The sequence below is a fragment of the Gobius niger genome (assembly GCF_951799975.1).
Source record: "Gobius niger genome assembly, chromosome: 1".
Lineage (NCBI taxonomy): Eukaryota > Metazoa > Chordata > Actinopteri > Gobiiformes > Gobiidae > Gobius > Gobius niger.
The window spans coordinates 42,515,484-42,527,947 of NC_136852.1; the positions used below are offsets into that span (position 1 = coordinate 42,515,484).

The window sequence follows — 12,464 nt, forward strand, 5'->3', positions numbered from 1 at the left end:
CACCTGGACTCTTGCGTCTTTCCTCGCTCTCCTTGTATCTCATTTCCCTCCCTCGTGTTTGTCCAAGATTCTCGCCGCAGATTTATTAGGCCCTTATCAGTGGGAGGACTGCGTTTTCTCAAACCTCGGCGGTTATCTCACACAAATCCTACGCTGGATCCACTCCCCACTCCTCACTCCTGCAGAGGTGTGGGGGCAGCAGCGTGAGATCGTTTTTTTTGGCAAATTGCACCGTTTATGTTCTCTCGAGCCGCTTGTGTTTTGTGGATTAAAACAAACTTTGGAAAACTCCTACTCCTTACTCTAATAGGACTTTGCTTTTATTGTCTCAGGCTGTATTTATCTGGTCATCTTTTGTCATTTTGCAAATCGTAATTTTCAAATAAAAATTGGCACATAGTTAACCAAGATCTTTAATATTACATAAATAAAATGTAAATTATGAGTGAATCAAAAAGGTAAAGCAGTGTAGAGAGCATACGTACTTCCTGAGCTCGATGCACTCATCCTGGGAGACTCTGTGGGCGGTGACAGGCACATTCTGGAGCTTGGCATATCTGAGAAACACAAATATAGGTTTAAATTATGAGCTGTGACTCTGCTCTTCAAGTTACATAAAAATTGTCACTGTGTCATTTGTTCATTCATCATCAGTCACACTGAAGGGACACAACATTCTGCTCAAGTTGTGGAACATGTGACTGTCAAATGAAGACCTTAAAAGATCATTGCATTCATACAGACGTGGACGTCCTGGAGGGTTGTTTCAATGTCAGTTTATGAGCGGTATAGAATTCCAGAAAAAAAGGAAACCTTTCTAGTAAGTTACGTACACTTAAGTCATGTTAAGCCTGGTTTTAGTTGAGCTGAATGTTTATTTCATGTATTATACATTATGACTAAGGAGTAGTGTTGTCATGATACTGAAAATAAAACTCGGTTCTTGATACCGATTTCGATACCACAGTAAAAAAAATCCCCTTTTAAATATGATATTTGCTGTAGGAAACTCTTGTCTCTTTCCTTCTGCACTGTATTGTCTACATTGCAAAATACTCAACATTACATTAGTTTATGCAGATTTACCATGTTCGTGAGACATTTAGTAATAAAGGGTCTAATTTGTTATGTAAGGATTAAACAGCGAAGAGCCGTGCATTAGACGGTTATAATACACGACGCGGAGTCAAGAACACCACAACGTGTGGTGTCCTCCGCGAACTGCATTGTATTTAACTTCTTAACTTAATGGTGCTGCCCCTTTGAACCTCTCTGAGCTCCACAAACCTAATTTAAGAGCAGAACAGTACAGTCATTCAAAGCACAATGTTGAAACTGGCCTTTAAAATTCATAGAAATATATTCATGAGTTAGCACAGATAGGTAACATGTAACTATACAGTTGACATTGGTAAAATTTCATTTTAGGAGAAAAAACGGCTCAATAGCCAATGCTAACTGACACATGAACTCTACAGTGGTCCCTCGCTATAACGGGGTTCACCTTTCGCAGCCTCGCTCTTTCGCAGATTTATTTTTAGCACAATTTTTTATGCTTTTTTACAGCGTATGAACGCCATACGTGCATTGTCTCTCTTTTAAGTCTACACTCCCCATTGCACTGACTTTATACTTTGTACTGGTATCATCTATTTTTCATGCATTTGTAAATATTGTGCAGGTGTGATTGTGATTTTTATGGTCAACCCTTTGTTCTGTGAATTGTCATGTCTCTGTTAACGTTGGGGGTTGTCCGTTACCCTGCCATGGACTGCAGATGTAAAAAAAGTTAGAATAATAGATATATAATAAAGAAGAAGAGTAACGCACACCAAAAAAGTCTGGCTTGAGGTGCTGAAGAGGCAAAACTCTCAAATATTAAAAAGCAGCATTGGACACTCATTTTGTACATTGTAACTTTGAAAATTGCTGAACAGTTGGTATCATGACAATAAAGACACCGCAACCTAAAAACAAAAAACAAATCAAACCAAAGGAAGGAAAGTTTAGCAAAACACAAACCGCTAACCGAGCAAACCGCGCATCTCATTCTTCTCACTCCACACTCCGAGCTAAACACAAAAGAAGCTTCAAGAATTCTCAGAAACTCGGCTCTGAAAAACACTGGCAGAGGGGGGCTCCAGCCTCGGCGTTGATGTATAAAGTAAGTGTGAGCATGTCAAGTGTATTTTAAAGGTTCCATGGGGTTCAACTGAAGCAGATAAAATGTTATATTCCATTGATGAGATGCAAAATCTAGCAACCAGCAATTGCCCACAAGCAAACTGTATGTTCCTACCTTAGTTTAGACGAGTTGATGCGTTCCTGTCTGGTCTTTACGCGATTTTGTAAGCGGACAAAAGGGATACTATATTGTAAGCCGTAATAATACCATAGGAGCACTTCGACTTTACTGTGTGGATGTCAAAGTGCTCCTAAGGTATTATATAATATGCCTTACAAACAGCATCCCGTTTAATCGACAGGTTTCATTTTGTAAAACTATACTTGGATCGTGTAACAACTCACATAACTGTGTTTAACCTCTTAACTCCCGCCTGAACCGAGAGCATTTTCTCCAGTTCAGCTTTGCCCAAATCCTGTAGGCCAGTGTAACACCTCATTTGAAAGCTAAGATCTACAAAACTCATCTAAATGGATCTTTTTCCTCACGTCATCAGATTTTTTCCCCATCTTTTTTTTTGGGGGGGGGGGTATTCAACTCATTTTGTAACTTTTTTGTCATTTTTTTAATCAATTTTTGGTCACTTTTTGGTCAATTTTTTTTGTTATTTTTTGTCACATTTTTGTCACTTTTTTGTCAAAGTTTTCTCACTTTTTCGTCACATCTTCATCATTGTTTTAGTCTCAGTTCTGTCGCTATTTTCACACCTTTTTTTCCAGAAGCTTTTGGACTGGGGTAAAGCCAAACTGGAGAAAATGTGCTCGGTTCAGGTGGGAGTTAAGGGGTTAAATAGAAAAACGTGGAAGAGCTTGGTCGCTTCTAATTTTTTGGCCCCATAGATACAGACGGCATCTCGTCATAGAAGGGGGCGTGGCTTCGCCGAGGGGGAAAATAGAATCTTTAGAGAAACACATTTTTTCACTCCTTTTAGCCATTTTCTGGTGGAATATGAACGTATTTATCACATAAATAAAGCAAAGTGTAAATCGGGCCCATTTGGATATTTTCTCACAGCAGATTGTTCTGTAGAAGTGAAAAAACGGCAGTTGTAGCTAGCACGAGCTAACCGTTAGCATTAGCCCGATGCTAACATGTAGCATCAAGTTAGCATTCTCCGTTATTCATGTATTTATGGGATGTTGAACCACTTTGCTCCTCCCCATGTCTTTGTATCATTATTTAGTATCGGGCTAATGCTAACGGCTAGCTAGCGCTAGCTAGAACTGCCGTTTTTTCACTTCTACAGAACAATCTACTGTGAGAAAATATCCATATGGACCCGATTTACACTTGACTTTATTTGTCTGTGATAAATACGTTCATATTCCACCAGAAAATGGCAAAAAAGAGTGAAAAATTGTGTTTCTCTAAAGACTCTATTTTCCCCCTCGGCGAGGCCACGCCCCCTTCTATGACGAAATGCCGTCTGTATCTATGAGGAGAGGAGCAGAGGCTAAACGCTAACAACATGTTTGGTGTTTTTGCGTGACTGGGCGCACGCGTAAAGACCACACAGGCACGCATAAACTCGTCTAAGCTAAAGTAAGACCATATCTCAGTATGCAAAAACGGAGGCCTATTCATTTAACGATAACTGTCACTCACCAACACCCTCTCATACAGCCTGTCCCGTACAAAACCATGAAGCAAAGTACCTGTTGAGCAGCAGGTCGAGCACTTGTCTGGTGCTGGCGAACGACCGGTACGTGCAGAGGAAGATGGTGACGTAGGTGGAGTCTCGGACTTTGAAGGCGGTCACCATGTACTCCACCAGCCGCTCCAGGGTCCCCGCTTTGATGGTCCGCACTTTACACGTCTCGTACAGGCTCAGCGCCGCCTCCGAGTCCACGCCCAACCACCGCTGCCCCTTGCTGGCCGAGTGGTGGAGCTGCACCTTCCGCAGCGTGATGGTGAAGACCGCATCCTCCTCCGCCTCCTCCCCGATCTCCTGAGTGGAGCTCTGGAATAGAGAGAGACCTGGGAGGTTAGGCAAGGCTTAGACTTGGTTCACTCAAAGTTTGCTCCAGATTTACCGCAGGACTGGACTTGGTTTGACTTTGACCTTTAGAATAATGTTAGGATCTTAACCCCTTAACTCCCACCTGAACCGAGCACATTCTCTCCAGTTTGGCTTTTTTCCAAAAGCTTCTGGAAAAAAGCTGTGAAAATGGCAACAAAACTGAGACGAAAACGATGATGGAAATGTGACAAAAAAGTGAGAAAACATTGACAAAAAAGTGATGAAAAATGGATGAAAAGTGGCAAAAATGTCACAAAAATGTCATAAGAAATTGGCAAAAAATGGACAAAAAAATGTGACAAAAATGTGATAAAAATTTGACAAAAAATAACAAAAAAAGACAAAAATGTGACAAAAAATAACAAAAAAAGACAAAAATGTGACAAAAAAACGACAAAAATGTGACAATAAAAATGACAAAAATGTGACAAAAATGTGATAAAAAATTGACGAAAAAATGACAAAAATGTGACAAAATGTGACAAAAAAACGCCAAAAATTTGATAAAAAATGTACGAAAAAAATGACAAAAATGTGACAAAAAACGCCAAAAAATTGATAAAAATTGACGAAAAAAATGACAAAAATGTGACAAAATGTGACAATAAAAATTACAAAAATGTGATTAAAATTTGACAAAAAAATGACAAAAAAGTTACAAAAATGAGTTGAATACCCAACAAAAAAATGATGAAAAAAAATCTGATGACGTGAGGAAGAAGATCCTCTCGGTTCAGGCGGGAGTTAAGAGGTTAAAGAATTGAAAACACCTTTGGCTCAACTGTGCTTCGCCTACAATACAAGTTGCTCAAATCAATATGTTTAAACACACAAAGCGGAAACTGAACTTTGTCAATCCCTCTGCAATCCCCCAAAGAAAGACAGAGCTGCGAAAACCAGGGATGCGCATTTTGACGTACGACTTTGGAGTTTTGAAATGCACATGTGTGAAACCTCGTGTAAAATGAACAGTGTAGGCACTGACATCGGCTAATTCAGAAAATTCAATTGGTGCAAACTCAGATCATATGAGTGAATCAAGAGACGACGGCGGAGAACAGGGGACTGTCCACAACGCGGCCAAAAGAAACCCAAACTGCGGAGCCTCGGAGGGATGAAACTCGATGTAAAAAAAACGGTAAATAAAGACAAGAGACGAGTTTAAAAGCAGATTACCTCAAAAGGATCGTTCATTGTCCCTTTTGACCAACTCTACTGGTCCTAATGATGGTCTAGTCCTGGTTCAGTCCTTCCAACGCCCTCTCATTGTGAGCTATGTCATTTCTAAGCCTCTAGTTCCCCAGAAAACCCTCTTATTACGCGAGTGTAGCTTTAAGATCTTTGTGTTAGGATGGAGCTGCCCCCAGTTAGTGCTCGGTTTGTCTTGCGATCGCGGTTTCGTCCTTGTTCGCCCTCTCTCTGACATGTGCCGCTCTCGTCTCTCTTGCTGTCATGTGACCAAACAAACGGGGCTAATGTTTCTGCCACAAGCCGCAGCCTGTTTCGCTGTGTCCTCATCGAAGTCCGACGAGCCCGGTCTGTCCGAGCAGCGAACCACGAAACAAACTTCCACAGTGTCTGATTCTATTTAGCCAGATTGAATTCTAATTATCGATTGATCCGAGTACTTGTGTGCTGCTGTCCTGGATTGGAGCGAGTGGAGCCTGGACAGCCGCGCTACTTGCTTTTCTAGGGCTGGACGATAAGATAAAGGCAAATAACTTGGTTTCATTTCTGATTTATCTTGAACAGATCTCGACAAGAAGATAGACCTTTTACATAAACCTGTGCTTTCAGAGTTTCCACTTCAGACTCCTAAACGAGGTGATGTCTCTGGGACCTGGTGGTACCTCTTCTGAAGGGCATGATTAACCAATGACGGTCCGCCTAGGGATGCACCGATCCGATACTGGCATCGAATACCGGAGCCGATACAGGAAAAATATACAATATCAGGCATGTACCTCATTTTGAAGGGCAGAACCTGGAGAATTTAGTCGCTGGGGGTAGTTTTAACCTCCACAAATGTATTTTTGATCGCTGCACAAAATGCCGCTGCTAACAACAGTATGCTAATGCTAATGGCAACTAATCAAAGTTGGGACAGAAACTATGAATGGATCACTTTGGGAGTTGTTAATATTAATAATGCAACTTAAATGCCTGTCATGTGGCCAAGGATATTTAGTGTAGAAAGTAGGGCTGAACAATTTTGCCAAAAATCAATATTGTGATTTTTTTCAATCAATATTGCGATTTCGATTTTATTGCGATTTTCCGCTAATGACTTTTTGTTGCAATACAATTAAATATTTACAACTGATTTAATAAAGTATTACTCACTCTTAAGTCCTTTATAATCACATGGAATATAATTCAAAATAGTCCACATAGTCATTTAGCCTACATCATATCCAATAAGCTTATACTGAATTTATTCATTTTTTTTTTTTTTAGCCAAAATAATTTCTTGCTATTTGCTCTTGTGTTTTAGTCAGTGGTTGTGAGATAAGTTCTTATCTTTATTCAAAACATTCCCAAACATAAGCCTTGAAAAGTGAGCCGCAAAGGACTCTGAACAAGCAGCTCAGGCTCAGCTTTATCTGTGTGGAGCCGAGACGTGTAAACCCGGAGGAAAGTTTCTGTCATCAGTGCATCAGAGCGTGTAGCGCTGCAGCTAACGCAATGCTAACAGAGGAAAAAGCAATAGTCCTGAGCGGTGGCTGCATTACACACGCTGATATTTTCACAGTATATCCACGATCTACCACGCACCTTAAGTAGACGGAGAAGTAAACAAAAGCACGTGGTGGAGCGCGGAGCGGGCGGCGGCGTCTCTCGCAGCTACATTCACTTCTATGGGCCACGGCCATCAGCTGCATGGGTCAAAATCGCGTGCCTCTGCAATTTCGAAATCGCGTTGTGTAATATCCCGATATAATCGCAAATGCAATTAATCGTTCAGCCCTAGTAGAAAGGTTCAGTGATCCTCGTTTAACTCTTTTACATTAATTGATTAGATATAATTGACATGTAACATCTCATTTGCAAGAGTAGAAAAGACTTGCAATGAATTGAAAGAGGACCCTTCACCTTTTCACTCAGAGAAAGACTTTTAAGGAAGTCACTTGGCATCGGTTGATATTGCATATCGAGATACTGTGTGCATGGATCGGGAAGTTTGGGATGGTTGGATGGATGGATGGATGGATCTCTAAGTCCGTCCAATATGGCGGTTAAGCAGAGTACGAAGCCTACTACTACTACTACTACTACAAAAAAAAAAGGATCTCACAGAAGACTGCAAAACAGAGTCCCGGACGCTCCTGCTTTTGAACAGAAAGTAGGAGTGGCTGGCGGTCGTGCTGGAGTTAGACGCTGGTGTTGGAGTAGTTTGATACACATGTTCAGAACTGCATGTGATTCATATGTTATGAGTTTAACCGTTCATATTCAAGCCTTCTCACAATACTTTTCAAGACGCATTTTCTCCAGATTGTGCAGCTCTGTACTTTAAAACACACTCTCTGCCTTCAAACTCCCACAGCCTGCAGCACTGTACTGTTTACTGTCTGCTCCATCAGCGGCCCTGTCGCTACCATGGAAACACTCTGTAATAATGTGCACGCTGTGGGAAAAACCTCCATCTGTTGCAGCAATAGAAGATCTATTACAGTGGACACAAGGCAGGGCAAAACAAATACAATCTCTAGTTCCGAAGGTGAAGGTCGGGCATTTTTTGTCGCTGGGTTTTCCTCTTTCCTCTAGGTTAGATCTGTTTCAAGTTGCTGCAAAGACATGAGCTGCTAATCCCCACTTTTAAGAGAGATCTAGTCTTTGAACTTTATTTAAATCATTCATCCAGCCAAAAATGCATGAACAACTGGCTCTTTAAACGGATCCGGGAGTAGAAGGATGTAAACAGGACATGGGGAGGAGTGATCTCACTGTGGAGAAAGGGAAAGCTCTGGACAGCTGCAGACGTGCACAGCCCTCACGCACAAACCCCCTGAGCTCTGGTGCTATCGGCTCACCAGCAGAGAAAGCATCCAGGAATCAATGCGGCAGTACAAGCGCCTCATTCATTCGAGCCGTCTCTGCTTTTAAACATTAACAAATTATTGAGGGAGGACCTGCTACTGTTTACTGTTCGCTTCAGTGGTAGCAGTAGCTGATCGATATTTTTAGTCGCTAACGTAGAACTAAATAGAAACAGAACAGAACCGATCTTAAACTTTTAGGATGAAGCCAAAATGCAAATGTCCGTGATGTAATATAATATAATATCAGTCTCTATAACATGAGGGAAAATTGCAATATTCAAAACTATTGCAACATTTTGACTAAACCCTTTTAACGCCGGCTGAAATGAAACTAACGTGGAAAAAATCACGCTCAAAACTGAACTTCTGCTCATTGCGTTTTTGTTTTGGGGTACGTTTTATGCAGAGGCATGTTTAGCACATACACAAATGTCAAGTCAATTTCATTCACAACTTTTATTCCAATAACATACTACTTGTTACCCTACTAAACCTCTTACCACCCGCCTAAACCAAATGCATTCTGTCCTCTTTGGCTATTATCTAGGCCTGTGTAACACCTCATTTGAAAGCTAAGACCCACAAAACTGATCTTTTTCTTCGCATTGTTGCTGTGTTGTGTCTCCTTGTGTTTTTTTTTTGTTTTTTTTCATTTTTGTCACATTTTTGTTGAATTTTTGTCACTTTTTTGTGGAATTTTTGTCACTTTTTTGTCATTTTTGTCACTTTTTTGTCTCATTTTTGTCACATTTTTGTAGAATTTTTGTCACATTTTTGTAGAATTTTTGTCACATTTTCGTTGATTTTTTGTCACATTTTTGTTGAATTTTTGTCACTTTTTTGTCTCATTTTTGTCACTTTTTTGTCTCATTTTTGTTGAATTTTTGTCACATTTTTGTTGAATTTTTGTCACATTTTCGTTGATTTTTTGTCACTTTTTTGTCACTTTTTTGTCTCATTTTTGTCACATTTTTGTCACATTTTTGTCACATTTTTGTCACATTTTTGTTGCGTTTACATTCTTGTTTTCTTCTCATTTTTTGTGGCTATTTTGCTTTTTCCCAAGAAGCTTTTTGATTAGGGTAAAGCCAAACTGGAGAAAATGGGATCCGTTCAGGTGGGAGTTCAGAGGTTAAACCAAGCTGATAGCATCTAACATGGCGCTAACGTAAACATTACGGATAGCGTTCTCCATTATTTATGTATTTACAGCCACTTTGCTCCCGTCCATGTCTCTGTATCTTTACTTGATAGAAAGCACATCCATAATTCAGCATTTTTTGAAGGTAGTAGTGGAGGAGGAGTACTCGTAGGTGAAAAACAAGATATTTTCTCTGCGTTTTCCGTATTCTGTCAGCTTCGAACATGACCATTTGATGCCATCTGTATAAGCTAAATCCTTAGCTCGGGCATGTAATCCTGTCCAACTCCAACTTTAGATCTTGCAGATGGGCCCTGGACCTCAATCGCAGAGGACAAATTAAGTACTTGTCCTGAACCTTACTGCATTGGTGTGTCGTAAACCTTCGCTGGCACATTGGGCGTCCCCAGTAACACAGTATTCTCCCTCACCCCCTTAATCTCCAGGCGACACGTGTTATAGAACCCGACGGCTGAACTAAAGCGGCATCCCGTTTCAGAGAGAGGACGGACAGAGCGGGACAGAGGGCTCTGCGGAGGTAACATCACAGTCTGACATTTCATTTGTGCTGAGTTCACTGCTATATTTAAAACACGGCCCATATTAAAGACCGGAGATGTTAGACACTACAATGGGGACTCACATGAGCGGAAGGAGTAAGTGAGGACAGGAAAGTACAACGGAATTGAACGATTCATCGCGGTCTAACTAAATTCAAACGTTTGCCATTAGCGAAAACTGAAACCAACAAAAACAAACTGAAGAAGATACTGGCTCGAGATCCTGGGGTGGGTCAAACGCAGAGGACACATTATACTCTGATGAAAACATCTGTTGGGCTTTCAACTACTCTCCATTACGAAACCCCGATATGAATATGTTTTCACTGCCATCTGGACGCGGTTATGAACATAACTCTTGGGGCAAACTGAGTCCAAACATTTGTAAAAAGTTACTCCCAAACGTCAACCCTGACCCACTTTAGCAGGAAGCATGATGCCCATGTTTGGATTCGGTCCTTATTAGAACAAGACGTGAATATCAAAAAAATAGACTAAACAATGGGACAAATATGTCACATGAAGGAAGTTTATTGTCTTCTTGAAATAAATCTGGAGTGGTGTTGTAGTTTAACTTATTAACAAATTGATTAATCCCCATGACCCGAGACACGAGGCCTAATAACCGACACAGAGGAGCAAATAAGTCCAAATCATCCATCCATCAAATGAATTGTCAACAAACGAATCAATTAGCAAAATAACCGTTGCATGTTGCCCCAAATGGAACCATCCTCCTGCTTCCTGACAGTCTATCAGGCAGGAAGGAGGGAGTCTCTCCAGAAAACATCCAGTTATCTTCAAACTTGTAATTCAATTGATGCTCATTAAAAAGTTAACTACTGTAGCAGTTGTTGTGGGCAACATGTACCAAGTCCCTCCGGCTTAATCTAAACATGAATGATTGGGGAAACTCCCAGTCAAACCTCTCAGCAGCGACTACAATAGACTGGATCATGTTATACGCTTTCCCCCGGACACAAAAAATATTTGTATCATAGTAATAGCTTAGTAACCATGTACAAGCAACAAACAATTGAATCTGCTAAAAGGTCAACATCCTTTTTTGTCCCCATTGGTAAATACTTCCTCGGTGTTTGACGCATTCTTAAACTAACAGCAGTGGGAGCTGCCATGAACTTGGAAACCTAACTGCAGGATTCGCCTATTGGGCATGTTTTGGGTTAATGGGGGAAAGTGGAGAACTGGAAGGAAACGAAACCAGAAACTGGAAGGACAATAAAGGATACAACTGTCTGTTATGGCTACTTTACGTTCTACAGCTGCAGCTGTGACAACGAAGAATACATGAATACATTACCAATCATTGTTTTCACACTACTAGGCAGTTTATTTCACATAGCGCATTTCATAAAGAAACTTGCAATTCGAGGTGCTTCACAGTATAAGATATAATAGGTGAATATCCTTATCACACAAGCCACATTATTTCACAAAATAAATTGCAGGACTCCCATAACATTTTTTTGCTGGCACAACAAAAACACACGCTTCCGTTTAGCCAGAATCTGTGGAGTCCCCCAGGGGTCCATTTTGGGACCCCTCTTATTCCATTGGGTCAGCTAATAAACAGCAATAATGTGTCCAAGTAAACTCAGACAAAACTGAGATCATTGTTTTTGCTGAAGCTAAAATGTGGAAGAGTCTTCATGAGGATGTGAGACAGGCCTCAACGAACAATGTTCAAAATCCAGGCTGAAAACAGTTCTTTTTACACATGAATATGACAACTGAAAGTATTTTATCTGCACTCGTTTTACTGTAGTTCCTTGATTTTTATGTTGGTGTTTTAAGGATCGATTTGATCTGTTTTCTTGTAATATTATGCAACTGTGAACACTTTGAATTGCCTTGTGTATGAATTGTACTCTACAAATAAACTTGCCTTGCTATGATTTTCCTGAATTAGCGCCGTTTAAGTCTTGTTTCAACACAATTTGATGGAAAAAACAAATACCTTCATAACAAAAACTTTTTCTTCACCATCTTCTTATTCTTAACAAAATTTAAAATCCTGGTTTACGCTAATGTAGCACGTCGTATTATGCCATTTGGAATTACTGGATCCTGTTAAAGGACCCTTTCTCTTGTAACCTGACCCCAGCATTCACTGTCCTGCCTTTGCTGTAAGGAAGCACAGAGCTGTAGAGTGAAGCTTTAGGAGCAGGATTACTACGCATTAGGTAATTGTGTTAGGGCCTGAGGATTAGAAAGTGCTAAGGCAACGGGGCGTTCAAAGACATGGTCCTGAATGGGGAATAACAACTTCCTTCATTACTGCACAGGATTGGCGATGCTTATGTAACACACATTAGCTATACATGCTGTCAGTGCACTAAGACAGTGTGTTTATTGATTTCAAAACACCAGTAAGAGCAATTTGATGATATGCTATCTGAGTAACAGAACATTATAGCCGGCAAAATGTACAAAAACTAAAAGCGTGACCATCTCATAAACGCTTTTTTGGCAAAGTTATATATTTCCAACAAAA

At 40.4% G+C, this 12,464-nt stretch overlaps 1 protein-coding gene across 4 annotated transcripts in view; it reads right to left on the reverse strand.

Moving 5' to 3' along the window:
- The window catches only part of LOC306971251 (ral guanine nucleotide dissociation stimulator-like), a 71,047-nt gene that overhangs the window by 17,986 nt on the left and 40,597 nt on the right, over positions 1-12,464 (reverse strand). For all 4 annotated transcript variants that reach the window (XM_079567470.1, XM_079567469.1, XM_079567472.1 and 1 more), the window contains exons 2-3: positions 3,841-4,145; positions 486-557 (exon numbers count right to left, since the gene is read on the reverse strand). In XM_079567470.1, coding sequence (XP_079423596.1) covers positions 486-557; positions 3,841-4,145 — 377 coding nt within the window. The remainder of the gene's footprint in view (positions 1-485; positions 558-3,840; positions 4,146-12,464) is intronic.